Here is a 27,078-nt window from a genome sequence, read left to right on the forward strand (position 1 = left end):
GTGTGTGTGTGCTGTTCTATCCAAACCATGGGGAGCCTCTGGGGGCCAAGTGAGAAAGGGGTTGTGCTGCCAACATAAAGATGATAATGTTATATACTTCCAAGACAAGTCGGGATCAACTCATGGCTGACCCTCCTGCAGGTTTTTAGGGGTAGTACATTGCACAGGAAGAGACTATTTCTTTTTCTTCCATGAATTAGCTGGTAGATTTTAACTGTATGCTTTTGGGTTGATGGTGCAGTTCCTTACCACTAGGCCAGCACAACTTCCTGACCCAGGAAGGGGTTCAGATCCATCAGCGACTCTGAGAGAGGAAGATGGGTAATCTCCTCCTGTGCAATGTACCTCCTTTGAAAGCCCATAAGGGTCAGTTATGAGTCTGCTCCCACTAGATAGCAATAACAGAGAGATAGACACACACACACACACACACACACACACACACACACAGATATTAAGATATTTTAATCCCTATCGACCCTCCATTGTATTGTCCAGGCTATATCTCATTTAGCCATGGTCTTCACAATTACTTGTTATATACCAGAGAGTTGGACAATGACTGAGTATGACAGAAGAAGAATTGATGCCTTTAAGCTGTGATGCTAGAGAAGAGTCTTGAACATACAATGGGTCACCAAGCAAACAAATAAGTCTCTCTTGGAGAAGGTGAAACCAAGTTTCTCCTTGGAGGCTAGGATTCTGAAGCTCCATATCACATATTTTGGGTATGTGGGCAAGAAGGACAGACACTTGGAGAAGGACATCATGCTTGGAAGGGTGGAGGGACAGCGCAGGAGAGAAAGACTCCAGATGAGATGGATTGATACAGTAACTGGGGTAATGGGGGTAGATATGTAGGAGGAGTCAGTGATCTGGCTCAGGACAGGGCTGGGTTCAGAGCTGTTGTACACAGGGTCACTATGAGTCACAGGCAACTAGACAGCACATAACAACAACAACAAACAACAGAAGTCTTTATTAAAGAAAACTACACATCTTTCTTCCTCAAAGAGTGGCTGGTAGATTCAACCTCCCAGTCTTTCAGTTAGCAGTGCAACATGATACATACTAATTCCCAGGGCTCCTTATGCTGTACTGTAAGTACTCTTCAATATTTTTGCAGAAAAATGCTTTACCTCTACAAAAAAGCAATAAGGCAGATTCTCTCTTTGTGCCCTTTAATAATTAGGTTTGTGTTCTGATAAAGCCTAAATAATACATTATAAAGTGTTAGTCTTCCAAGTAAATATATGTACTAGCTAGACAACTAGTGATTTGTTACAAATACAATTTTACAACCATCACAGGGGATATTTTATTTTCCTGAATTTAATAAGGTTTGTGGACTAAAAAAGGAAGCAAGAAATATATATGTATTAAGACTGCTAAGAAATTATTGGAAGCAAAAGTCATTTTGCTAGGCATGTCCAACAACAAGCAAGTACTCCAATCTTCACTCACCCAGATGCTCTGAAACCACCTGCATGGAGGAAAATGCCCCAATTAATCACACTCACTCCAATTAAGGGAATGATCAGGTTTCTCCTCTAATACAGGCTTGACATCCGGAGTAACCTGAGAACACCTGCTTTGGCTGTGAGACGAGATGATTATGAAGAAGGCAAAATCCAGACTGTATAATGGCAGACTGTTAGGCTGAAACCACTGTAATTATGCTTAAATATTATTCTTTGCTTGGCCTGTGTTTCTAAGTATTGGAAAAGAAAAACAACAAAGTCAAGAAGCTAACAAATTGGTAAAATACCATTTTAAAGTTCCAAATAGATGTTTCTTCACAAAGTAATTTTCGAGTAAACTCAGGTAGAGAAACCAAATTCTGGAATCTCAAAAGAGAGAGATAAAGGCATTGCCTTTTGAAATGGCTCAAAATATTTAATTAAACTGGGTTTTATTCTAGAAATGTATTCTTCTGCCATCATGGGAGTCTGAATTCTTTGTGGTAGAACCTGGAGCATATTCACTCACATACAGGAAGTAGATATCCAAACTGAAAGCAAATCTCCTCAAGAAAAACTAAATTGTTTCAATAGGCATCACTGTTGACAGGAGCAGTGGTTAAACTCTGTGCTTACTAACCTAAAGGTCAGCAGTTTGAAATCATCAACTATCCCACAGGACTAAAGATCATGGTCTTGGAAACCCTACAGGACAGTTCTGCTCCATCCTGTTAGGTCGCTATAAGTCAAAATCAATTTAACTGCAATGGGTTTGATTCCCTCTATTTTTTGTTTTAATGTTAACAATGGTGGTACAAATGAGCATGTTTAGCTGCTGGAAAAAAAAAACAACCAAGGCTGGCATCTTATAATAAAGACCTGGTGATCTACTTTTTAAAATCAACTACTGAAAATCTTAGGAAGTACATGAGGCTGCCTAAAGCAAAACTGAGGTCCTCATCAAAAACCTTCATTTGTGGATGTGGTATGACTCAGAAGAAACAGCTGCAAACACTATTAACTGGAACGTTAAATGTATGATGATGAATCTAGGAAAATTGGAAATTGTAATCAATGAGATAGAATACCTAAAGATCAATGTTCTAGGCATTAGTGGGACTGTTCTCTGCCATTTTGAAAGCCACATTTTAAATGCAGACATATAAGCAACAATGACAAATTGAAGAGGAATGGTTTTTGCTTTCAAAACAGAATGTTTCAAGATCAGCTGTGAAGTACAATGTTTCTAATGATAGGGAAATATCCATATGCATACAAGGAAGACCTGTTAATATAACTGTTATTCAAATATACGCATCAAACATTAAAGCCAAAGATGAAGAAACTGAGGATTCCTACCAACTTGTGCAGTATAAAATTGATCGACATGCACTAAAGAAGCATTAACAACAAATGGTGGCTGCAAAAGGTGGAAACACAGGACTGGTAGTTGGAAAATATGGCCTTGGTGACAGAATGAGGTCAGAGATTGCATGCATGGCAGACTTTTCTACAATCAGTGATTTACTCATTATAAAGATCTTTGTTTAGAAAAAAAATCAGAACACAAACAGTGACTACACACAAGGACTTCATCTGATGGTATACAGGAATTAGATCAACTACATGTGTAGAAATAGCTTGCCTCTGGAAACCCTAGGAACCCGGAGAAAGACCAAAGTTATACAAGTGTCCATGCCTTTTGTTCACAGGGTCTCTATGAGCCGCCTACAACTCACGGCACTTAACAACAACAACATGTGTAGAAGGCAGCTCTGGTGGTCTAGTGGCAAGAAGCTGTACTGCAATCCTGAAGGCATGTGATTCGAGGCCACCAACTGCTCTCTGGGAAAAGGATAGGCAATCTTCTCCAGTGCTATTAAATGCCCCTGAAAATCCACCAGAGGGTCAGCTATGGGTCGCTCCTGACTCAAAAGTACACAACAACAACAACATGTGTAGAAAGAAATAGTGAAAAAGCTCATTCAGAACAAAGTCAAGAGCTGACTGTGGAATGGTCAGTTATTCTTATTCAAACTCAAACTGAAACTCCTTAAAAAAAAAAAGTAAATCCAGAAAAAACAAAATACAACATTGGGTTTATCCTATCTGAATTTAAAAAGCCTCAAGAATGGATTTGATGCACTGAACAGTAATGACTAAAGACCAGACAAGCTGTGGGATCATCAATGATAACATACATGAAGACATCAAAGTATGATTTAAAAGACAAGAATGAAAGAAAAGACAAAAATAAATGTCAGAAGAGACTCTAACATTTGTTCATAGACCTAGAAGAGATAAGGTGAAAGGACAAAATAAATAGAAGAACTGAATAGAAGATTTCAAAGTACAACTTGAGAATATAAAGCAAAGCATTAACATTTGCAATGCACTGGAGTTAGGAAATCAAAAGGGAGTAACATGCCTATCATTTCTCAAGATGAGTGACCTTAGGAACAAATCCAAGCCTTGAGCTGCAAAACTGACCTATGGGATTCTATGGGCAAAATATTAATTGAAGCATTGGAAGGAATACCTTCACTGTATTAACTGTACCAAAAAGAACTGGTATATGCTCAACCATTTCACGGAGTACATGATCAGTATCAATGGTACGGAAGGAAGAAGTCTAAGCTGCACTAAGGTGTTGCAAAAAATAAGACTATGAATTGACAGCATACCAACCAAGATGTTTCAGCAAATAAATACAGTCATATACTCATGTGCACACCTGCACCAAGAAAAGTGGAAGACAGTTACCTGGTCAACAGGCTGGGAAAAACCCATATCCATTCCCTTTCCCAACAGAAGTGAAACAAAAACATGCAGAAATTATAGAACCGAGTCGTTTGCGACTCATAGCGACCCTATGTACCAACAGCCCTAAACCCTGCTCTATCCTGTGCCAATCTCATTGCCTCTGACACACCCATCCCGATTACCCCAGTCACAGAATCAATCTACCTCATAGAGGGTCTTCCCCTCCTGCGCTGTCCCTCCACTCTGCCCAGCATGATGTCCCTCTCCAAAGACCTGTCTCTCTTTACAACATGTCCAAAGTATGTCAGACGAAGCCCCAGAATCCTTGCCTCCAAGGAGCAGCCTGGTTTAACCCTCTCTACCATGAATCTGATACATAAATAAAATTTCATTGAAGGTTACTCAAAGACTACTTGAGCAGTTCATCACCAGGGAAACTCTAGAAATTCAAGCTAGATCTACAAAGGGCACAGAATGAAAGGTATGATTGTTGATGCCATATGAATCGTGGCCGAAAGCAAAAAATACCAGAAAGATGTTTATATGTGTTTTATTGATTATATAAAAGCATTCAACTGTGTAGATCATAATGGGTTATGGGTAACACTGAGAAGAATGGGAATTGCACTTAATTATGCTCATGTGGAATCTGTATATGAGTCAAGAACAATTTTTCTTTTTTTTTTACAGAACAAGGAGATATTGTGTGATTTAAAATTCAGAATGGTATGCATCAGTGTTGCATCTTTTTAATACCATTCAATGTATATGCTGAATAAATAATATGAGAAACTGGACTTGATGAAGAAGAATGTAGCACCAGAATTGGAGGAAGATTCATCAACAGCTTGTATAACTCAGAGGATACAACTTTGCCTACTAAAAATTAAAGAGGCTTTCAAGCACGTATTTAAGAAGATTAAAGATTATAACCTTCAAAATAGACTATACTTCAATAGCAAGAAAACAAAAATTCTCATAACTGGACCAATAAGCAACATCATGATAAATGGAGAAAACATTAAAGTAAAGGATTTCATTTTCCTTAGATCCATGACCAACACCCATGCTGTGGGTAAATGTAATGTCAAGGAACTGTTTAAAGTGTTAAAGAGCAAAGATGTCAAAGACTAGAGTGTGCCTGACTAAAGTCGTGGTATTTTAATTATATATTTAATTATATGCTTTATATGCATGTGGAAGTTGGACAATGAATAAGGAAACAGAAAAATTGAGTCCTTTGAATTGTGGTGTTGGTGAAGAATGCTCAATAGCCCTTGCACTACCAAAAGAACACATAAATCTCTCTTGGGAGAAGTACAACCACGATGTTCTTTAGAGGCAGGGATAATGAGTCTTGATATTACATACTCTGAGTACTTTTTTAGAAGGATCAGTCTTAGAAAATGATATTATGCTTGGGAAAATAGACAGTCAGGGAAAGAGGAGAAGATCCTCAAGAGATGAACTGACTCAGTGACTACAAAAATAGGTAGATGCACCGTGGAGACCATGAGGATGGTGCAGAATCAGGATGAGTTCTGATCTGTTTAAACAGGGTCATTGTGAGTCATAACTGATGTGACAGCACCTAACAACAACTTTATAAATAGTGCTGAGAAGCAAAGTATATACAGGAGAATGAACTTGAACTTGGTAGTGAGATTAGGTTCAAGCCCCAGCTCTGTAAATTACTGCTTAAGTGTCTTTGAGTGAACCAAGTGAATCATTCAACAACACGTTTTAATTTAATCACTATAGTGAATGTACTGATAATCTCTCTCTCACAGGAATTAATGAACGGATCTAGTATATGAATTCTCATTATTATCAATGTCGAAGTTCAGTTTGAAGACTAAGGCCAGTCTTTAACATATTCTGTGTAGCATGTGATAAAAACACAAGCCAGGAGGTATCACCTAACACAACTTAAATGACTCCCTATGTTAGGAGCTCATAGATGTTGGTGAGTACTGCAGAGGTGGAATGGACCCATAGTTGAACCTACAGCGGGTTTTCAGAGGCAGTTAATCACATGAGAGAAGACCATCCATCCTTCGCCCATGGAGCAGCTGGTGGCCTCGAACCATGTGCCTTCAGGATTGCAACACTGCTTCTTGCCTCTAGGCCATCAGAGCTCCCTAGATAACTAACTAACTAACTAACTAGCTAACTAACAATAATAATGATAATAAATAACTAGATAACAGATAGATAACTGTGCTCATGACCATGTTGATCGTTGTAGAGGGGCTTGAGGCCTTTTGTTCATAGGGTCACTATGAGTCGTGCTCAACTTGAAGGCAATCGACAACAACGACCCCTAGACTGAGTCTTCATAGCAGTGAGGACATGGAATGTTCAATTTAAATAAATATTTTTTTTTATATAAATCACCTTGATTAAGGCATTATCTGTGAGGAAAGAATTCTCACGGCCTCTAGAATCACTCCAAAGTAAGTAATACGACGTTCTTACTTCTCTTCTTGATGGTGTTCGTCTTGATCACTGAGGTCATCATCATCCACCAAATGACCAAAAGGCTCGGAGGAAATGGACACCATGTTTGAGAGGATGACTCTGCTGTCGCTGCTTCCTGTGAGGATCAACTGATCATGAGAGTGATTGTAGCGGACATTCCACACCCTGCAAAAGAAAAATCAGGCAGCTCTCTAAATGACAAGATACAAATTTTTAAACTGCATCATCAAGTTAATCTAAGGATCATTACATGACTGGAATCAAGTTTTATACTGTATGTACAAGTATTACACTGTAAAATCAATCTCAAATTACACGGTCTGACTTCAGGTAATTTTCAGTCTAGGGTTCAGTTTGCAGTATGTTTCTCTAAAATATTGTCTTAAATCTCAACAAACAGAGACAAAAAAGACTAAATGTTAGTATAAAGCCTCAGAGAAAAAAGAAGGCTTATTCCTCAATACTTCTGACAGGCTTTCTAAAATTCTGAAAATAAAAACACCCCCAAAAGCAAGATATGGATTAGAGATAACCTGTTATATTAAACAAAACTTCGTGACAACTTCCCAATGAATAGCTGCCACAGGTCCTTAGACAAAGGAGCAATGATAAGTCTTCACAGGATCACACACATGCCCAGGGAGTTTGGTTCAGCTTTATGCCTTAAAATTAGTGGTAGAGCATTTGCAGCTACAGGGCCCACAGAGGAGCTAGGGCAGAAGGTGTGAACATCTAGCACAGGAAGTACACCCCTCTGGAGCTGCTAAGCAGAATAGTTAAGCATTTTTTATAAGGATTAAAGGTGACTTTTGCAATATACCAAACGAATTAAACTTGTACAACAGTGTTTTGGTTTTTAAAAAACACTTGATACTGTTTTTCTGATTGCAAAAGCAATGTATCTCCTGATGAGTTATAAAAACCATCCAGAGACCATAAGGGTAAAGTCTCCTGTCACATGCTGCTCTTCACCTAAGAGGGGATTACTGATGATAGTTCAGCTCTTACACTTTCTCTCTAGAGACACATAGGGTGTGTATACATAACACAAACTCTCTAAATAAAAGACAGATTCACACGACACATACTATTCTACAAATTGATTTTCTTTTTAACTTACTTAGCAAAAGCTTGCATATGGTAAACATTCAAATAATATTTTTTAAAGAGTGAATATCTTGGGCCCCTTCCCATGTCCATGCATATACAGATATTCTTCATTCTTTTTGACAGCTGCATAGTCTCCACTGAATGGATGGCACTTAATTTATTTAACCAATCCCCTATTGATGGACATTTGGGCAGTTTCCAGTTTTCCTATATTACACATAAGGCTGCAGTGAACATCTGTGCACATTTATTTTTGCATACTTGAACCAGCACTGTTTCTATAGAAAAAAGAATCTAATGGTTTTCATCTCTGCCTAAGTTTATAAATCACAAACATTCACAGACTTGGAATTAGTGTTTCTTTAGGAAAAATAAAACTGGATTGATTGATTGATTGGTTCACAACAGCACAAACTAAGCTAGTTTATGCCTTTTTAAATGGTACAGTAATTAGCAAAATAAATTACATAGTCCCCCTTTCCCTAAACCAGCATAAAAATAAGTCACTCTACCAGTGGGAATGCTCCTCAAGGGTCTTCACAGGTTCAGTGACATTTCTGGTATCCCAGAACTTCACCTTACAGTCGTCTCCACAGCTAGCTAAGTAGTACTGTTTATTGGGATTAAAGTCGAGGTCTCGTACCAGCTGTCCATGGGCATTTTCTATGCAGTATATCTGGCTGGGGGAAAGAAAAGAGAAAGAAAAAAAAGAACAGCATACAGAAATATTCACTAGATTAGAAAAAGCCACTGAGCTCTGCAATATGCATTAGTCTCCTAGTAACTCCTTTAATCCCTCAGCTCTGGTGATACCAGTGGTCTCACTGCTGGCATCTGAGCTGAGGGAAATCCCAGCTGGTGACACTCCTGGCTTACAGGGATTGTCTGTCCCCTGCACGAGGAGGTTGGGCCTCGGGCACCCGGAGTGGCTGTGGATGCCAGCTGAGCCTGGCAGCCTTCATCTGAGCAGTGATAATGACTATAATGCATGCTATATAATTTACTTTTTTTTCCCCGGGAATGTATTTGTGATCCTCTGGGCAAGCTGTGGAGCTGATATCGGTTTCCAGCTGTCAAAAATGTTACTGGGTATCTAGAGAGTGAGATTGTGCCAGAGGGAACATGACTGTCATGGAGAAACTAAGACAAGCTTTTGGGTAAGACACCTGACATATTTTTGGAAGGACGTAGTGAGCAAAGAAAATAGTTGGTTTTGGTACTGGGAGATACAGAGAGATACAGACAGAGAAGATATCTCTGGGAGATACAAATATACACACACATACAAAGAGAAAAGAAGAAGAAGAGGAAGAAAAAGTTGGAAAAGCTATGGAGAAAATGGAGTCAATTTTTTTTATTATTGCACATGTCCTTTATCTATTCATGCCATCTTAGAATGTCAATATCGAAGGATAACTTGAGACAATCCAGTGTAATCTACTCATTTGAAAGATGCAGAGAGAATTGTTAAGTTTCAGTACATAAATTACATGGTTCCTCCTCTGACGAGATCAGAGTATTTCCCTATTACAAGGACTCCTCCTGATTGCATAAACCCAAAACAGGAGAACAGAGGAGAAGAGCGTTCGGTAAGGTTGGTGGGATAGTTAAAAAAGGGGGGGTGTGGAGGTCACAAGATCTCATAGATCAGTAATGGTCTGTCTACTCTTTGCTTGGTCTAGTGGTTACACAGTCTTTTCTGTCTCTGTGCATATATTCTATATTGCCATTTCTATTTTTTTTCTCTTGGGGAAAACTTAAATCCCTCTTCCCATAATTTAATTTCTTCACTCTTTATAGCTTCAATGGGGATGGTGTACAAGTGGGCTCCTTTGTTCCTTGTAATTATCTTTCACATATTTGAAGACCATTATTAAGTGACCTTACATTTCTCTGTTCTCCAAGGTAGATAAACTCAATTCTTTTCCTTTCTCCCTGCCCCCACTTGGATTTTCTATCCTTAGACCACTTTTAAATTCTGAACCAGCTTTTATATTTGGCTCCAGTGTGTGTGTGTGTGTGTGTGTGTGTGTGTGTGTGTGTGTGTGTATAATTTCCAGTACCCTCATTTTTCCCCCTAAAATGAGATACCCTAAACTTTTAAGATCTTCCTTGTCAAAAAAGCAAGTGTGTAAAACTTAAAATTTATCAGTCTAGGATTTGGATGTACAGTTATGATTGTTGTTTTTGTTGTTAAGTGCCGTTGAATCGTAGGCGACTCATAGCAACCCTATGAATGAGAGACCTGGACACTTGTATAACTTTCATCCTTTCTCCAGGTTCATAGGGTTTCCGGAGGCAAGCTATTTCAGAAGTGGATTCCCCTCCTGCTTCCAAGCTTGTTTTAATAGGAGATGTCCACCAAACACTGTCCACCATGGGTAACCATTATCACATTTGACACATCAGTGTCACAGTGTTTAGCATCACAGCCACCACGAGTTACCTCTGTAGGGCAAGTGGACAGATCAGTGCTATACCACTTATAAGAATGTTTGACCACATTTCTTTTCCAATTGGAGGCCTAATACAATCAACTCACACCCAATGGCAAGTAACTGTTCCACCCTTATCCTCACCAGAACTAGAAAACAAACCTCTATAAGAATCTGGCTGCTCCAGATGACTTCCCAATCTGGATTCCAGCCCCAAATTGGTGACTAAATGCTTTTTTAGATGTTGTTGTTCAATGGTGTCGAGTTGGGCACAGCTCATAGCGACCCCATGAACAAAAGACATGAAGCCTTTCTATACCTATTATTGTTTCTTCCACTTCTAAGAGTTTCTAGAGGCATGTGGTTTAGAAAGTGGGGCCACTCCTGCTTCTAAACCTATCTTAAACTGGGAGCTCCACCAAACACTGTCCACCTTGGGTAGCGATTATGGCAATTGCCCCCTAATCACACAAGGTTCAGCATCACAGCAAACTCAGATTACCTCACTGCAGCAAAATGAGAGAGGACTGCTGCAAAATGTTTAAGAACGTTCCTCCAAAAATAACACTAGACCCTCACACCCAGCTCATAATTAAATAAATACATGGGCCCAACATATACATATACATATACATATACATATACATATACATATACATATACATATACACACCCACCCAAACACATACACACACACATTTTATATTTATATATATATACACACACACACACACACGCACACACACACGCACGCATGCATGCCAAAAGCCTGGAGCCCTTCTATAACTATCAACATTTCTCCAGGTTCATAGAGCTTCCACAGGCATGTGGTTTAGGAAGTGGATGCCACTCCTGCTTCTAAACCTTAATCCATCTGAGAACGCCACCAAACACTGCCCACGATGGGTAGCCATTATGGTGTCTGGCACACACATGGCACAGTTGTTCAATTAAGGCATTTGAGACTCCAAAGGCAAACGGTTCAGTGTCACAGCAAACCCAGATTACCTCAGTACAGCAAACAGACCAGAGTGCTGTATTACTTAGAAGAGTTATATATTTATTTCTTATAAGAGCTAAAAAATAGTAACAAGGGATTAAAATATAATCCCTTGGGCCCAACTTTTAAATATAAGGCACTCTAGGAGGTTTTGTTAACTCTAAACAAGAGGCTTAAATAAAAACAACCACACAATCCACACAGACCCTCAACCAAAACAAGAGCTCCATTGTATAGAGTCCACCACTTCACTTAACTCCAAAAAGGAGACAAGGGCCAGGCTTTACATGTTGCCGTTAAATGTCACTGATCAGTGACTCTATAAACAAAAAGACCCTAACCCTGTTTTATAAAAATTTTCCTCTAAGTTCATAGAGTTTCCATAGGCATATTTAGGAAGTGGATGTCACTCCTGCTTCCAAGCCAGTCTTAATCTGTTAGCTCTACCAGACATTGTCAACCACGTGTAATCATTATGGCAACTGATGCACCACTGGCACACAGTTTAGTATCACAAGAATCCTAAGTTACCTAAGTACAGTGAAATGACAGAAAAGTACCACCTAGTTATGTTTAGCAGTAATCATGAACTAAGGGAGCTCTGGTGGCCTAGTGGCTAGAAGTTGTGCTATAATCTAGAAGGCACAGGGTTCTAAATCCACCAGCTGCTCCATGTGAAAAGGATGGACAACCTCCTCTCAGCCTCTGAAAACTCACTAGAAAGTCAGCTGTGGGTTGATTCTGACTCAATGGCACACAATAACGACAACAACAATAATCATGTACTAAAAGTTTCCTGCAAGCTGTGCTGTTGTTATTATATGCCACTGAGTCAGAACTGATTCATACCTGACCTTCTAATGGGCTTTCAGAGGTGTAAATTGCACAGCAGGAGATTGCCCATTTTTCTCCACACTGAGCAACTGGTAGATCTGAACCCTGTGCCTTTGGTCAGCAGTGCAACTTCTTACCCACTAAGCCACCGGAGCTCTCTACTAGTGGGAATTATTTTAATAAAAAGCACAGTAGATTCTATAACAAACACTAAAGTATCTTGGCTAAATAAAAACCAATGCAGCTAGCAAAGAGAGAGACAATAGTCAGTAAGAAGGGGTATGGCTCTCAATTCCTGAGGTCCAGCTTTCCAGTGAAAATCAACACATCATAAAGTAGCAGCACAGGGCAAAATGAGGTAACTACAGACATGGTCATTCAAAGTTATTGTTGATACTGTTTTTCTTTAATTTCATTTCCATCAATCCATAATGTCAATCTTCAATTTTCTTGTCCCTAGATACCAAAATTTTTCATATCCCCTTAAAGAACAATGAAAACTGTGAAAAAGATAACCTCAAGACACAGAGAAATGGGCATCAGTCAGGATATTCATCATGGTAGAAGTCTATGGCTTCCCACGTCTGATTATAAAACTGAATAAACCCTGTGTACAGATATGCACAAGCTGAGGAAAAGGCAATTGATTATTTATTAGCCCTTGAATTTTCAGAGGAGCCATGAAACTAAATTTAAAGTTATGCCCCCACCCTTAAAGGCAACACAAGTTATTACAAGACATCCGTCTTTTCAGCATAGTGATAAATTATGGTGTGCTGAGGGGATAAACTGTATCTTAAAAAAGCTTGCACAGGCTTCTGTTGCCATGACAACAGATATGCACACCATCATTCCTGTGCTTATCAAAATCACAACTGGAACAGAAAAATTGCTCTTATTTGTTCCATTAGAACTGCTGGTTATTGCATATAATTAGCTAAATGACAAAATATGATTACCCAATAGGCATGCATCTTTCAGGAATAGAAATTGTCAAAAACAACTACCTAAGAGAGACTGAATCAAAGGGATGGTGGTTGTGACTTTTGGTCTCTCAAAGAAACCGAGAGTACTCCATAGTCTCCTTCTCACTCATGAGGTACTGCATAAGCATTGCCCCCAATTTTCATCACACACTGCTTTCACTTAAAGAATATCAATACGGGACATTAAACAATCAACTGAGGTATTCAACACTATTGGATATGTTAGCCTAAGTTGAGGTGAAGAAACAAAATATGATTTATGGCTGTAAAATGAAGACAAATTGCATGTCCCCAAAAGCATGTGGCTTACAATTGTCTCCATCAAGACAGTGGTCTTGTTCAATAAGAACGGAAACAGAAGAGACAAAGGAAGAAGCAGAAGATGAATTCAGATTCCCTGTAGAAAGGAATGTCTTGCAGACACACACAAGTCTTGGAGAGAGGACAGCCAGGATGCTCCTGTGAGGGAAGGATGGTGAAACTTCACCTCACATACTTTGAGCATGTTAAGAGGAGTCAGTCCTTGGAGAAAGACATCAGTAAAGTGGAAAGTCAGTGAAGGAGGGAAAGACACTCAAGGAGTTGAGCTGACATAGTGACTGGAAACCACAATGGGTTCTAGTGTGACGGTGATGATGAGGACGGCACAGGACAGGGCATGGTGCAGATCTGATGTTCACAGGGTCACTATGGGTCATAATGGACTCGGTGGCACCTAACACCACCACCACCACCACCACCAAAAGGAGACGCCACTGACCTCATGCTCCGAGTGTCCCACCCTCTTAGGGTGGTGTCATTCGCTGTGGCAACTTGGGTACAGTTGTGATGTGGGCTCCACTTTCCCGAAGTGAATTTCAGTTGTCCTTTTCCTTCCAGAGATGCTGAGCTGGCCAGCTGGAAATTTGGTAATATTTTCAATGCAAGAAGAAAAGAAAAGTCATTGAAACTCTCTTCAGAAAACGAAATCTCTTTTCCCCACAGGATATTATTGAAAATAATTACTGAAAAGAACTCTAAAGATTTATTTTTGTCTTTTTTGCCTTAAAAGGCCAGAATGTTTGAACCTTATCTGAGCAAAGAAGAAAAAAAACTACTCGAACAAACCAACCCACAACCAAAACATTATAAAACTGAGCATAGGAAAAAAAAATGAATGCTTATTAATAGATCCTTTAATACACAGGCCTTGCTTGCAAGTACATGATTAGGGATAATCTGTATGAGCTTGGAAAAAAAAATACACAATAACTTCATCACATCTGGATTTACTCAAAAACAAAGAAAGCAAAGTATGTGGTGGCCACTTCTGGAACACCAAAAGGGAATACGTGCTTTATTTAATCAAATATTATTTTAAATATACAAAATCCCCTTCCCCTTCTGTGTTTTGAAGATTCCTAAATGCTTTGCCTGGAAGTTAATTAAACCTCAATAGGCAAGTGAGCTGACTAATAAAGACTTCACCTAGAGCCACCGGGAACTGTCTCTTGGGGATCAAACCCTACTCCCACAGGAAAGAGAGGGCTCCTATTTGTGACTGGTAACGAGGATCTCTCGTTTCCCAGCTCCACCTACCAGTCATCCTGGGATTTTATGCCCAAAGGCATATCACATTTGCTCTCATTTTTATTTTAATTTTTGTCTTTTGAAGGCAAGAGATGGCACTCTCTCCTCTACCAGCACCCCACCCCTTCACCTCCACACCAGGGCTCCAATTATCTCTGAGAGGTTGTAAAATTCCTGCCAATATACAATCACTTAATTCACTTTAACTTTAAAACTACCTGTACTCTTTGGAGTATTAGAGAGAGGGCAACTGAAGAAGTTACATTGCTAACCTGCTGCAAAAGGCTTTATTTGCTTTGATTAAAACTGCTCTGATTAGAGTCCTAAAGCGACCATATAATCCATTAGTGAGGATGGTGGCTGGGATCCTGTGGCCATGCCGGATTCATCGATCAGGTGGTGTATTCATTAGTTCTCAACAGCCTGCTGCAGAGCAGGTACCAGTGTGAAGATGCAGAGTTTGAGGGATGAACAGAGCCGTGAAGGACAGAGCTACCTGGTAAGTGCTGTTACGGAGAACACGAGAACACGACAACTGGGAAGTCACAACAGAAGACAGCCAAGCAGGAGCTCACTCTTCTTGCTCACCAAAGGAGAGGAATCTGTGTTCAGCCATTCGCAGATCAAGTTTTGGTTCTCAGTGAATACAGTACTAAGAGAACAGGCTAGAAGTAGGATTCTAAACCCTGGCTGGGCCATGATTGCTTCAGGAGGTAAGCAAATCATCCTGGAACTAATATGGGCACATAAAGTTATGGATTTACCTTTAGATTTTTGGTTCATTTAAAAGACGCCAGCCCTACAAAATCTCAAGAGGTCTATACATGAACTAACAAAGATTTCTGGGTTACTGTTAGGAGGTTGGGATGGGTGAGAAAACATGATCTTTGAGAAGGAATGCATTGTGACCACAGGGACTTTTAAAAACCTCCTGTTTCCTTTTCCTGAGATTTGAATATGTTGTTCCTATCTCCCTCACTCTTCCAACAGACCCTGTGAGAATGTGAAAAGAATCCTGAACACTGATATAGTAGTTTTGTTCTTAGTATGTGGCAAGAAGAAACGGCGGAGTTCCATTATCCAGCAGTGAGAGTACTGTTGAGGCTCTACAGACCTTGAAGCTCCCACAAGCTGCTCTTCTAAGATCTGCCAAGCTGACAGCTGCTACCTTGCTCCTTACATGTGCTTATAAGTAATCCTCCTGTGGGGTCTCTACCTAAATCCTCCATACCTAGTTCCACCACTACCCTCACCACTACTTCCTTCTGTTCCATAAAGCAATGATGTGGTGGAAAAGCAAAGGCACTTCTCAGAAAAGGCAGGCTGGAGACTTTTGTTTTATGGTATCTAAGTTAAAACATTTGTTTTCTATGCTGAATTTACCCGTAACATGTTGCATATATAAAAATATTTATCATAAAAACCTGTATCTGTTTCACCATTGTATACTACAGTCTATTAATAAGTATGACTTATTAATCTTAGCTCCAAAAAAGTAAAAGGGTTCTTTTTTTCCACCCAAGAAATAGTTACTCCTTGCTACTGGAAGGAATGCTCTTTTATTATCTATAGAATTTTCAAAGGACTTGGCAGCAACGCAGAATAGGAAGACCTCAGATGAGAAGGACGGACACAGTAACTGGGGTAGTAGGGATTGGTGTGTCAGAGACAGTGGGGCTGGCTCAGGATAGGCCAGTGTTCAGAGTTATTGCACAAAGGGGTTGCTATGAGTCACAAGCGACTCAACAGCACATAAAACAACAACACGTAAGTTAATTATGGCTCATAGCAGACTTGATGACACCCAACAAGAAGTGTGTGAAAGACAGTGGATGAGGCATAGTAGTGACAAAAAAAAATCCAAGCCTTTTGCCATAAAATCTATGCAGATGCATAGCTGCCCCACAGTATAGAGTAGAACTGCCCCACTGTGTCACTGAGGATGCAATCTCAAGAAAGCAGACTGCCGTACCTCTCTCCTGTGACTAGTGGGTTTGAACTGTGGACCTTTCAGCAAGCAGCTACAAAGAGGCGTGAATCATTAGAATGTAAAGCAGAATTAAAGAAGTGCCAAGTGCTTAGAGAATCAGAGTCGAAGTCATACTCAGCTAGACAGGAAAACAGGGAAGAGGCCAGGGAGTAGGCAGCATTTGAGGTAAGCCTTGGAGAATGTGCAGACAACTGAAAGGCAAAAACGGGAGGGAGTGTGGCTGAGGGTAGAAGACAGAAACCAGACAAATGAAAAGATGTATGGAGAATAGCAAATAGTCCTCTTGGACTTAAAAATACTAGCATTAAGCCAGGAAGTTAGGTTATGGTCATGAAAATCAGTGAGTAGTTAATACTTTGGCAGGCAGTGGAGAGTCACTGAAGATTTTTAAGTGGGGCAGGGACACACTGCCAGAGTCCTGCTTTTGGAAGATGGATTTGGCAGCTGTTATGTGGAGAAACTGGAGGGGCAGAGCTTGGAGGCAAATACTCCCGTCAGTGACTACAGCAAGAGCCCAGGCAGTATGCCATGCATTTGAATGTGACTATGCAAATAGAAAGGATGTGCAGATTGCAAGTGACGTTCAAAGAGACTTCCTTTGACAAACCAGTGCTTCTACTCTGTGCATTCTCCCCAGGATTTTTTGCAGCACATGTAAAGCAGGTCACAGCTGCCTATATGTTTCTCAAAGAAACTCAATTTGAACTTGAGCAAAATCTAGCTTGAGCAAAAACAGAATTATAGCATTAAAAATACACAAACTATATGGGATGGTAGGAATAACTGGCACCAGAGACTCAAATAGATCTTAAAGACACTATCTTCATCCCTCATCCCTTCTGCACTCTAAAAACAACTTGTTACTGTTGATTCCAACTCATAGTGACCCTACAGAACTGAGCAGAAGTTACTGTTTCCAAGGCTCTAAGTCTTTACAGAGTAAGCTGTTAAATTTCTGTAGCATGGAGTGACTGATTAAGTTCAAACCACTAGCATTTCAGTTAGCAGAAAAGCACGTACCCACTACACCATCAGGGCTCCTTTGAATTGAAATGTCATTGTTAGCAGCCATTGAGTTGACTCTGATTTGGACCCATAATCAAAGTTCATGGAAGTAGCAATCAAGAAGAAGCAGTATTCAGCAAAAAACCTCCTTAAAGTATAAAAGCATAGTCTGTATGGAGTAGTGCTGAGAAGCCAGAGATGTTTCCTCTCTGGCAATGTAAACTCACTAAAAGCTCTTAGAGAAAAAGATGGACAGAGTCCTCTTGTGTGATTCATAGTCCCAGAAAACATACTGGAGAATCAGCTACTGTACGATGACAATGAGTTTGAGGTATTCTGTTTTCTTTAGTTGACAGAAGCCAAAGTATTTTCAACTGTCTCATATGCATGTGAAAGTTGGACAATGAATAGAGAAAAACAAACAAGAACTAATGCCACTGAACTGTGGTGTTGGCAGAGAATACTAAATGTACCATAGACAAAAAAACAAATCAAACTGAATATACTGACATGTATTATGGACTAGTCTATGTGCCAGGGAACTCCGATGGTCTAGTCCGTAGGGAGTCGTGCTACTAACCCAAAGGTGGCATCATTCAGGTGGTGCGAATCCACCAGCTGCTCCTTGGAAGAGAGATGGGCAATCTCCTCCTATAGAATTTGCAGGCTCCCTTAAAACCCACTGGAAGGTCAGCTAGAAATCAGCTGAGTTACAGTAGAGTATGTAGACAATGTTAAATGAGTTTTGCAATATTTTTGTAAAATCCTATCAAGGGAGAAGAAAATAGTTTTCAACATTTTTACAGATGTTATTTTTGTTTCCTGAGACCTATTACCAGGTTCGAGAGTTCTGGTGGCCTGGGGAGTAATCAGTTGTCCTGTCAACCAAAAGGCTGGCAGTTCATTCACCAACTACACCAAGGGGAAATGACAGGTGATCTCATCTCCTCTGTGGGATTGACAGCCTCTGAAAACCTCCTGGAAAGTAAGCTATGTGCCCAACTCCACGGCACATGGTAACATTATCAAGTTAGTGATTAAACATTAATTATACCAAATATACAAAAAATTATGTCAGTTAAGCAAGCAAGAATGTGAAAAGATGAAAATATACTTTCCAAGTAATAAATACTGTGTCCTAATTAATTTTCTATTAAATACATTGACAGTCAAATTGTTTACAATGATAGAAAACATTATGTCATATTTCAGAACAAAGTTAATACAAGTTCTAACCCAGTGAACTCAGCAAGCTGGTCTTGTGTCTTGTGTGGGAAGAAGAGCATAAAATCACTCCAAAACAGTAACCTAAGCTGAATCCTCAAAAGAAATAAAGTTCTAGAATGATTTTTACTTCCATAATGATTTCTCAGGAAGTCAAAATCAGCAAAACTAAGCAGTGTCTGCTACCCAAATCCACAGCTCAAGAAAGGAATCCTAACTTCTAAATACAGATTGACAATGGGCGGGGGGGAAGGCCCCAAGAACGGATCCTATTTCAATTGACCTGTTTCATTAAACAAATGTAGCCATGGGTGTGCTCACTAGTCTATGACAAGAAATTTGACAGCGCCACTGATTAGCAAACATTCAGACATGTTTCCATTCCCCCAAAAGATCATCCAACAGGATGTGGAAAATTATAGAATAGTATCATTAATACAGTATGCAAGTAAAATCTTATTGAAGATTAGTCAAAAACAATTGGCAGGGAATGGCCAGAAATTAAAGCTGGATTAAAAAGAAGCCAGGGAATAAGGGATATCATTGCTGATGTCAGATGGATCTTGGCTGAAAGCTGAGATACCAGAAAGATGTTCATTTGTGTTTTATTGATTATTCAAAGACATTTGACTGTGTACATAATAACAAATTATGGCTAACAAAGAGAAGAATGGGAATCCCAGAATGCTTAAATGTTTTCATGTGAAATCGCTACCTTTAGGGGGGAAAAAAATCATTTGTCAGAACATAAGCAAGGAACACTACGCAGTTTAAAATCAGAAAAGGTGTGTATCAGGACTATATCCTTTCTCCATACCTGTTCAATATGGATGTTGAGTAAATAATTTGAGAAACTAGACTTTATGAAGATTAATGTATTATCAAGACTGGTAGAAGACTCTGCAACAACCAATGTTACGCAGATGGCACAGCCTTGCTTGCCGATGGCTTGACACACTTGTCACAGAAGATCAAAAACTAGAGCCTATAATATGGATTACATTTGAAGATCAAGAAACCAAAAATCTTCACCAATGGCCAATAGGCAATATCATAATGTTGTTGTTATTGTTGAGTGCCATTGAGTCGTAGGCGCCTCATAGAGTCCTATAAATGAAAGTCCTCGACACTTGTGTGACTTTCATCCTTTCTTGAGGTTCTTAGGGTTTCGGGAGGCAAGCTATTTATGGAAGAGGATGCCAGTCCTGCTTCCAAGCTGGTTTTAATCGCAGAGCGCCACCAAACACTGTCCACCATGGGTAACCATTATCACATTTGACACATTAGTGTCATAGTGTTCAGCTTCATAGAAACCACAAGTTACCTCTGTACAGCAAGTGGACACACCAGGGCTACACAACCTTCAAGACTGACCAAAAACAACGAAAAATAGGCCTGAGGGCCGCGGATTAGAGTCACCCACCTTTGGCTTGGTAGCATCACTTTTGGTCCACTAGGCCAACTGGTCTCTCTCTATGTTGTTACGTGCTGTAGGGTTGTAGGCAACACATAGTGATCCTATGAACGAAAGTCCTCAACACTTGCGTGATTTTCATCCTTTCTCCAGTTTCATAGGGTTTCCAGAGGCAAGCTATTTACGGAAGCAGATGCCACTCCTGCTTCCAAGCTAGTTTTAATCGGGGAGCTCCACCCAACATCATCCACCATAGGTAACTATTATCACATTTGATACATCAGTGTCACAGTAATAGATGGAGAAAACTGATGTTGCCAAGGATTTCATTTTGTTAGGATCCATGATACTAGCAGTCAAGAAATCAAAAGTTAGAAGGGAAAAAAGAAATCAAAAGTTGTGTTGCACTGTAAGAACCTTTCCAAAGTGTTAAAGAGCAACGATTTCAGTTTAAAGACTAAGGTGTGACTGATAATTGCTTCCTATACATCTGAAGGTTGGAACTTGAATAGGAATGACGAAAGATGAACAGATACTCTTGAGTTATGGTGATGGAGAATAAAACTAAATATCCCGCAGACTGCCAAAAACCAATACTCCATGGACTGCCAATCTGTCTTAGAAGAAGTGCAACGAGAGTGCTTATTAGAGGGAAGGATGGTGACACTATCACTCGGTATTTATTGACGACCTCTATGGTAGGTGCTAAGGTAAATGCAAAATAAATATTAGGCATCATCTGTGCTCTCATGAATGTCTGGCTACAGATGTACATGTATTCAATTAAAACACTTAACTTAGTAATATTAGTAAAAGTAGCGATCAAGTTTTGTGTGTTAGATTCTATGATAAATATTTTTACATCTGTATTTCAGTAAAATAAATTCTAGTAAATACATTAAGATAACTAAGGCTCCAAGAAATTAAATAGTTGTAACTGACTTAAAAAAAGAATGAGAAAAATCCCAACAACTAACATAACCAAAAATTTAAACAATAATGTAACTTTAAAGAAAATGCAATGAAAGTAGAAAATAACTTGGAGAAACTAAAGAGAGGTTTCTTCAGGCTCAGAACTTGAAATTTAAAGACTAAACAAAACTTACATCAAATGAAAGGAGTAAGATACTTTTTATAAAAACAAAAGCATAAACAAAAGTAGAGGTAACATAAATAAACCTGACTGAATGGGGCTTGCAAGTTGGAACACTAGGAAAAATTGAATAGGTAGTCTGGATTAAGTTGAGTGGAAAAACTGACTAAGTGGGCTTTCCTCAACCTGGAGAACAGAATAAAACAAGTGGGATTTTTGGAACATTAATTTGTAAGCAGTTAGGCAGCTAGATTGTAAAACAGATGTGGTTAAAAGTAAGAGAAACTTGTGGTAGATAGCATCTAACACGGTCCCCTGTATTCACCACTTCCTGATCTTCACGGCCTTGTGGAATGCTCTCCCCCCAAAGTAACTGGCTTCCAACTAGTACTAAGGGAATATAACTCCAAAAACTAGATTATAAAACACTCTCATTTCCTTCCTGCTAGCTTTGATGATGCAAATTGTTACACTGTGGAGGTTTATATGGCAACAAACTAAAAGGAGCCTCTGGCCAACAGTCAGTTAGAAACTGAGGCCTGAAACCTGTAAGAAACCAAATCTTATAAAAATTACGAAAGGAAGCTGGAAGCAGATCCTTCCCAGACAAACCTTCAGATGAGACCCTAGTCCTGGCTGATAAGTTATTTGTAGCCTCATGAGAGACCATGACACAGAGGACCTAGCCAAACCAGGAAATGGTGAGATAAGAAATACTAATTATACCAAACAGTTAACATTTAGGTAACTTGTTGTGCAGCTGAATCAATCTGAACCCACACCTACCCTTCACTGGGGTTCTAAGGCAGTAAAACCTTCATAGGAGGAGACTGCTCTTCCTTCTCCAAAGGAGCAGTTAGTGATTTAAAAGCTGACTTTTAAGTTAACAGTGCACATGCACTATGCTACCCAAACTCTAACCAGGAGTAAGGGGAAAGATCTTAAGTGGTCCAGCCCCTAACTTTTTACTTTGCAGACAGGACAACTAAAACCTATGTGACTCACCATAGTCAAAAAATTAGCTAGTGGCAGAAATGGGATCTGATACGACTCCATTACTCATTTTGATGCAAGTGCTCCCAGGGCAATGAAAACTTCACACCTATAGGTACAGAGAAAAGTCTGGAAGGTAAATTTAAATAAAAACCTGAAAGGGATTTCACCATCAATTTCTGAGGGTCTAGTCAGGCCGACAGCATGGTACAAGTTGTAAGGTTAATCAATCACATTTTTTTTTGTTGTTTCCTGGTGACACAGAGACAGAACTCAGCAAGAACTCCACAGGGTGCAATGCACGTGGTAATCTGTTTTTCAGCATTAAAGAGAAATATTCAGTGCCTCTCAGTCCAAAAGGAATGATTAAAGGCATCCCACAAACCTTTTCAGAGGAGATGTTACTAATGCTAGGATGTGAACAAAAGAACACACCTTCTAATGAACAAAACGATGTGACTCGCATCATCTTTAGCAGTTTACGTGGGGCACATTTAAGAATCTCAGCATAAAATTCCAAAGTCATGTTGCTGTACTTCCTGCAATCAAGAGCCTCAGAGCTAAAAAAGGTAACCAATTTTGATGAAGAAGAATACAAACTGTAAGAATACAGTGCCATGCATACAATAGACTCTGAAAATATTTGTGCTGATCAATAATGAGAATAGTAGAAGACCAGCTGAGCAAAGTAAGCATCATCTCTTGGAGTGAGAATAGCAAGGCTAAGAAGTAGCAGGGTTTTGTTCTATTAAAATGTACAAAGTATTCAGTACAGCTGTCCTTCAATACCGAAGGGAGATTGGTTTTAGGACTCCCTGTGGATACCAAAATCCAAGGATGCTCCAGTTCCTTGCAGAAAACGGTGTAGTATTTGCATATAACCTGTGCACAACCTCCCTATACACTTTAAATCATCTCTAGACTGCTTGTAATACCTAAATCAATGTAAATGCTATGCAAATAGCACTTTCTACTCCTTCTTAGCCTTTGAAAGATTGCTTTGACCACTTAATTGCTTTTTTTCCTCCTCGTATAATTTTTATTCATTGTTGGTTGAATACAAAGATGTGGAACTTGTGGACAATGGGAGCTAACTATAAAAGCAGATTTCAACTTATATACCCTTGCCCTTTGAACTACTGTGATTGAAGTGGAGTAATTATTCAACAGCTATGACCACTGCCTATACTAGCACCCTTTGCCATGGTGTCAGAGCACTGCATACACATGTGCTTATGGACAGTTAGCATGTCACACATCTAAAGATGGTTGTAAACCTATGATGGACTCATTGATTTACCAGTGGCTAATTTAGGTACTGCAGTATTCAATATGGACTGAAGCTCAACATCAAGAAAACAAGATTCTCACCACTGGGCCAACTGGCAGCACCACGACAGATGGAGAAGACATCAAGACTGTTTACAGTTTTAGCTTGCTCGGTTCCACAATCAATATTCTTGACACCAGTAGTAAGGAAATCAAAAGACAAACTGCATTAGGTAAATCTGCTGTCAGGGACCTCTCCAGAGCGCTGAAAAGCAACAATGTCATTCTAGAGACTAAGGTGTACCTGATTCAGGCCCTAGTATTTGCAATTACTTGCTATGCATCAGAGATCTGGACAATGACCAAGGATGATAGAAGAAGAATCAATGTCTTTGAGTTTTGGTGCTGGAGAGAGTCTTGAACATACCATGGACTGCCAAGAGAAACAACAGGCCTTTCCGAGAGAGGGTGAAACCAAGTTGTTCCTTGGAGACAAGGATTTTGAAGCTCCATCTGACATACTTTGGGCATGTTGTCAGGAAGGACCTTGGAGAAGGACATCATGCTTCAGAGGGTGGAGGGACAGTGCAGGAGAGGAAGACTCTGGATGAGATATATTGATACAGTAACTAGGGTATTTGTACAAAGGGTCACTATGAGTCTTGGGCAACTTGACAGCACATAACAACAACGGGTTAGGTATAGGGAGCTCTGGTGGTTTAGTGATAGGAGTTGTGCTACCAACTCAAAAGCATGTGGTCCAAACTCACCACTGCTCCATGGAAGAAAGATGGGAAATCTCCTCCTTCTGCAATTTACTGCCGTTCTGACTCAGTAGTACTCAACAACAATAGTTTAGGCATAAGAATTCTGGTGATGTAGTTCGAAACACAGAAGACTGATCAAAAGGTCAACCTTCAAATCCATGGAAGAAAGACGAGCAGTATCCTCCTAAAAAGATTTATAGTCTCAGAAACCCAGCAGAGGCTGCTATGAGTTGAAGTCAAACCGAAGGCAGGTTTTTGTAGGCACAGCTATATGGTATGCATAAAAGAACAAAGGAACTTCTGGGAATGGTTTTCCTTATGAACAGAAAGAGATGCCTTGAAACATTTTATTTCTTTGCTGAATATTGTAGGGGTCCCAATGTGTTGGCTAGAACAGATGCACGCACCTTGCCATTAAGATGGAGATAATTATGTTCTGGGGGGCAGAGCAGAAAGATGCAAAGTCCCTGGGTCCTTGATGATGTTGTTAAGTCACAGACTATTGGGGAGAACGATCACTATCATGGTCTGAAGGCTAAAGAAGTCAGTGGTCAAAGTGAAATTAGACAAGATAACTAACTGCTGAGGCCAATCTCTCTGTCTTCAAAATATGAAAGAAAGGAGACAGACATACAGAGACAGACTAATAGACAGTGAGACAATAAAATTTGATTGTGAACTAGGCTTATGGTGGCAACCTAGCTGCCATAGCTCCTGACCACTGTGAACCATGAATGTACTGAAGTTCTGATTCACAGTTGTGGGAGCTGATGAGAACCAGGGGCCTAGAGATATGGTCCAGCCATTCCCAGCTGGGAAATGAAACACATTTTCCCCAGTTAACATTGTCACACACATATGCAAGCCCATTGGTCACCTGAGTGTGACACTATATACATGCGGTTCAAACTGAACACTGAGACTCACAGATAGTGGCTCAGGTCCCTAAATCACCATCACTGATACTGTTTCTCTGGGAAGATGTATTCCAAGTTCTAAAGAAGTGATCATCCGTTGAGAGCAGCATTCTGGAAACCAGAAGATTCCAGAAAGAAGCAACCCAGCATGAGGGAATGTGACATAGTTTACAACCTATTCCCTTCATTGTTTATTTCAAAGAGCTCTCTGTAGTAGTTATTTATAGGAATATTACATATAACAGGTTTTGTTGGACTATGTATAGTGTTTTTTGGGGTTTTGGCATTCCATCTTTGATATACCACAACTTAAGTTCTTTTTTTCTGAGAAAAGTAGATTCTACATCCATAAATGTGGACCTGACTTGAGTTTTACACAATCAAAACTAAAAATAAATTAAAAAAAATTTTTTTACAAAAATGGGCCAGAATGTGTATGTGTGTATCTTTTAATTCAAGCAGATTAGAAAAAAACATATATATTCAACCTCTGTCTCTATATGTCTTCTTCCTTCTTGTCACTTCTCCACTTTTATAAAATTACCAGTCATATTGGATTAGTATCCAACCTACTGTATGTGTACATGTGTACACACACACACACACACACACACACGACTTAAGATTATGTGTGTGGACGTGTGTATGTACAAACATATATGTATATGGAGCTCTGGTGGCCCAAGGGGAAAGGAATGGCACTGTCAAGCTAAAGGCAGGCAGTTAGAATTTATCAGCTACTCAGAGAAATATGGGCCACCTCTTGTGCACTTTACAGTCTCTGAAAACCCACTGAAGGGTCAGTTATGAGTTGACACTAATCATTTCATTTGGTTGGCGTATATACATATATATTGGAGCCCTGGGGACTTAGTGGTAAGGAGTTATGCTGCCAACGCAAAGACACTAGGTTCAAACCTACTAGTTGCTTTGTGGGAAGAAGATGAGCAATCGCCTCTCATGTAATTTACTGTCTCTGAAAACGTGCTGGGAGTTTAGCTATGGATGAGTTCTAACTTGACAGTGCATAACAACAATATATACATACATATATGGAACTATATATTTTCTATAAAACTAATTAGACATTAGTGATCTGTTGGTAAGATAGAACTAATTACAGTTAATCCCTTGGAGAGGGAATTTTTCTAAAACAGAATAATTAGGGCTTGGAAACACTGAGAGTATTGAAAGCACATTAAATCTTTCATGTTTGAATTGTGATTATAATTTGCTGACTTTGGAGAAAGTAATTTAATTGTGAATTAGTACATGTTGGGGTTTTTATAGTATCTCTTTTCTCTCCTCTGTAATCTTGCTTGCATAAGACACTTGGTAGCCTTCCAACCAAGATTTTGAGATCTTCACACATAAACAATAGGTATCCCATCGATCCCTGTGGCCTTGTTCTTTTAGAAGAGAGGCTAGTCATTGGAAATGGACATCATGCTGGAGAAGGTGGAGGGATGGGAAAAGAGAGGAAGACTCTCGACCAGGTGGACTGACAAAGTAACTTCAACAATGATCTTAAGTGTGTCAGAGATTGTGAAGATAACACAGGATAGGACAGGGCTCAGATCTGTCGTTCACAAGGTCACTATGAGTCACACTTGATGGCATCTAACACAACAACAACAAAACACATAAACCCAGTTTGGTGATCATGTAGTCCAGCCATTATACTCTGTATAATGGTTTCGTAAGCCTACTGCAATACAATGTCACAAACTAGGAAACACATTACAGAAGTTCATTAACAGCTGTAGAA

General features: G+C 39.6%; 1 protein-coding gene across 1 annotated transcript in view; it reads right to left on the bottom strand.

The window, feature by feature from the left end:
• Nucleotides 1–27,078, bottom strand: part of TSSC1 (tumor suppressing subtransferable candidate 1) — a 269,381-nt gene that overhangs the window by 4,390 nt on the left and 237,913 nt on the right. Inside the window, exons 6-8 of the mRNA XM_006882920.1 lie at nucleotides 13,830–13,966; nucleotides 8,327–8,494; nucleotides 6,702–6,869 (exon numbers count right to left, since the gene is read on the bottom strand). Coding sequence (XP_006882982.1) covers nucleotides 6,702–6,869; nucleotides 8,327–8,494; nucleotides 13,830–13,966 — 473 coding nt within the window. The remainder of the gene's footprint in view (nucleotides 1–6,701; nucleotides 6,870–8,326; nucleotides 8,495–13,829; nucleotides 13,967–27,078) is intronic.

Source organism: Elephantulus edwardii, unplaced genomic scaffold, assembly GCF_000299155.1.
Source record: "Elephantulus edwardii isolate Elephantulus edwardi_28Jun2011 unplaced genomic scaffold, EleEdw1.0 scaffold00025, whole genome shotgun sequence".
NCBI classification, from domain to species: Eukaryota; Metazoa; Chordata; class Mammalia; order Macroscelidea; family Macroscelididae; genus Elephantulus; species Elephantulus edwardii.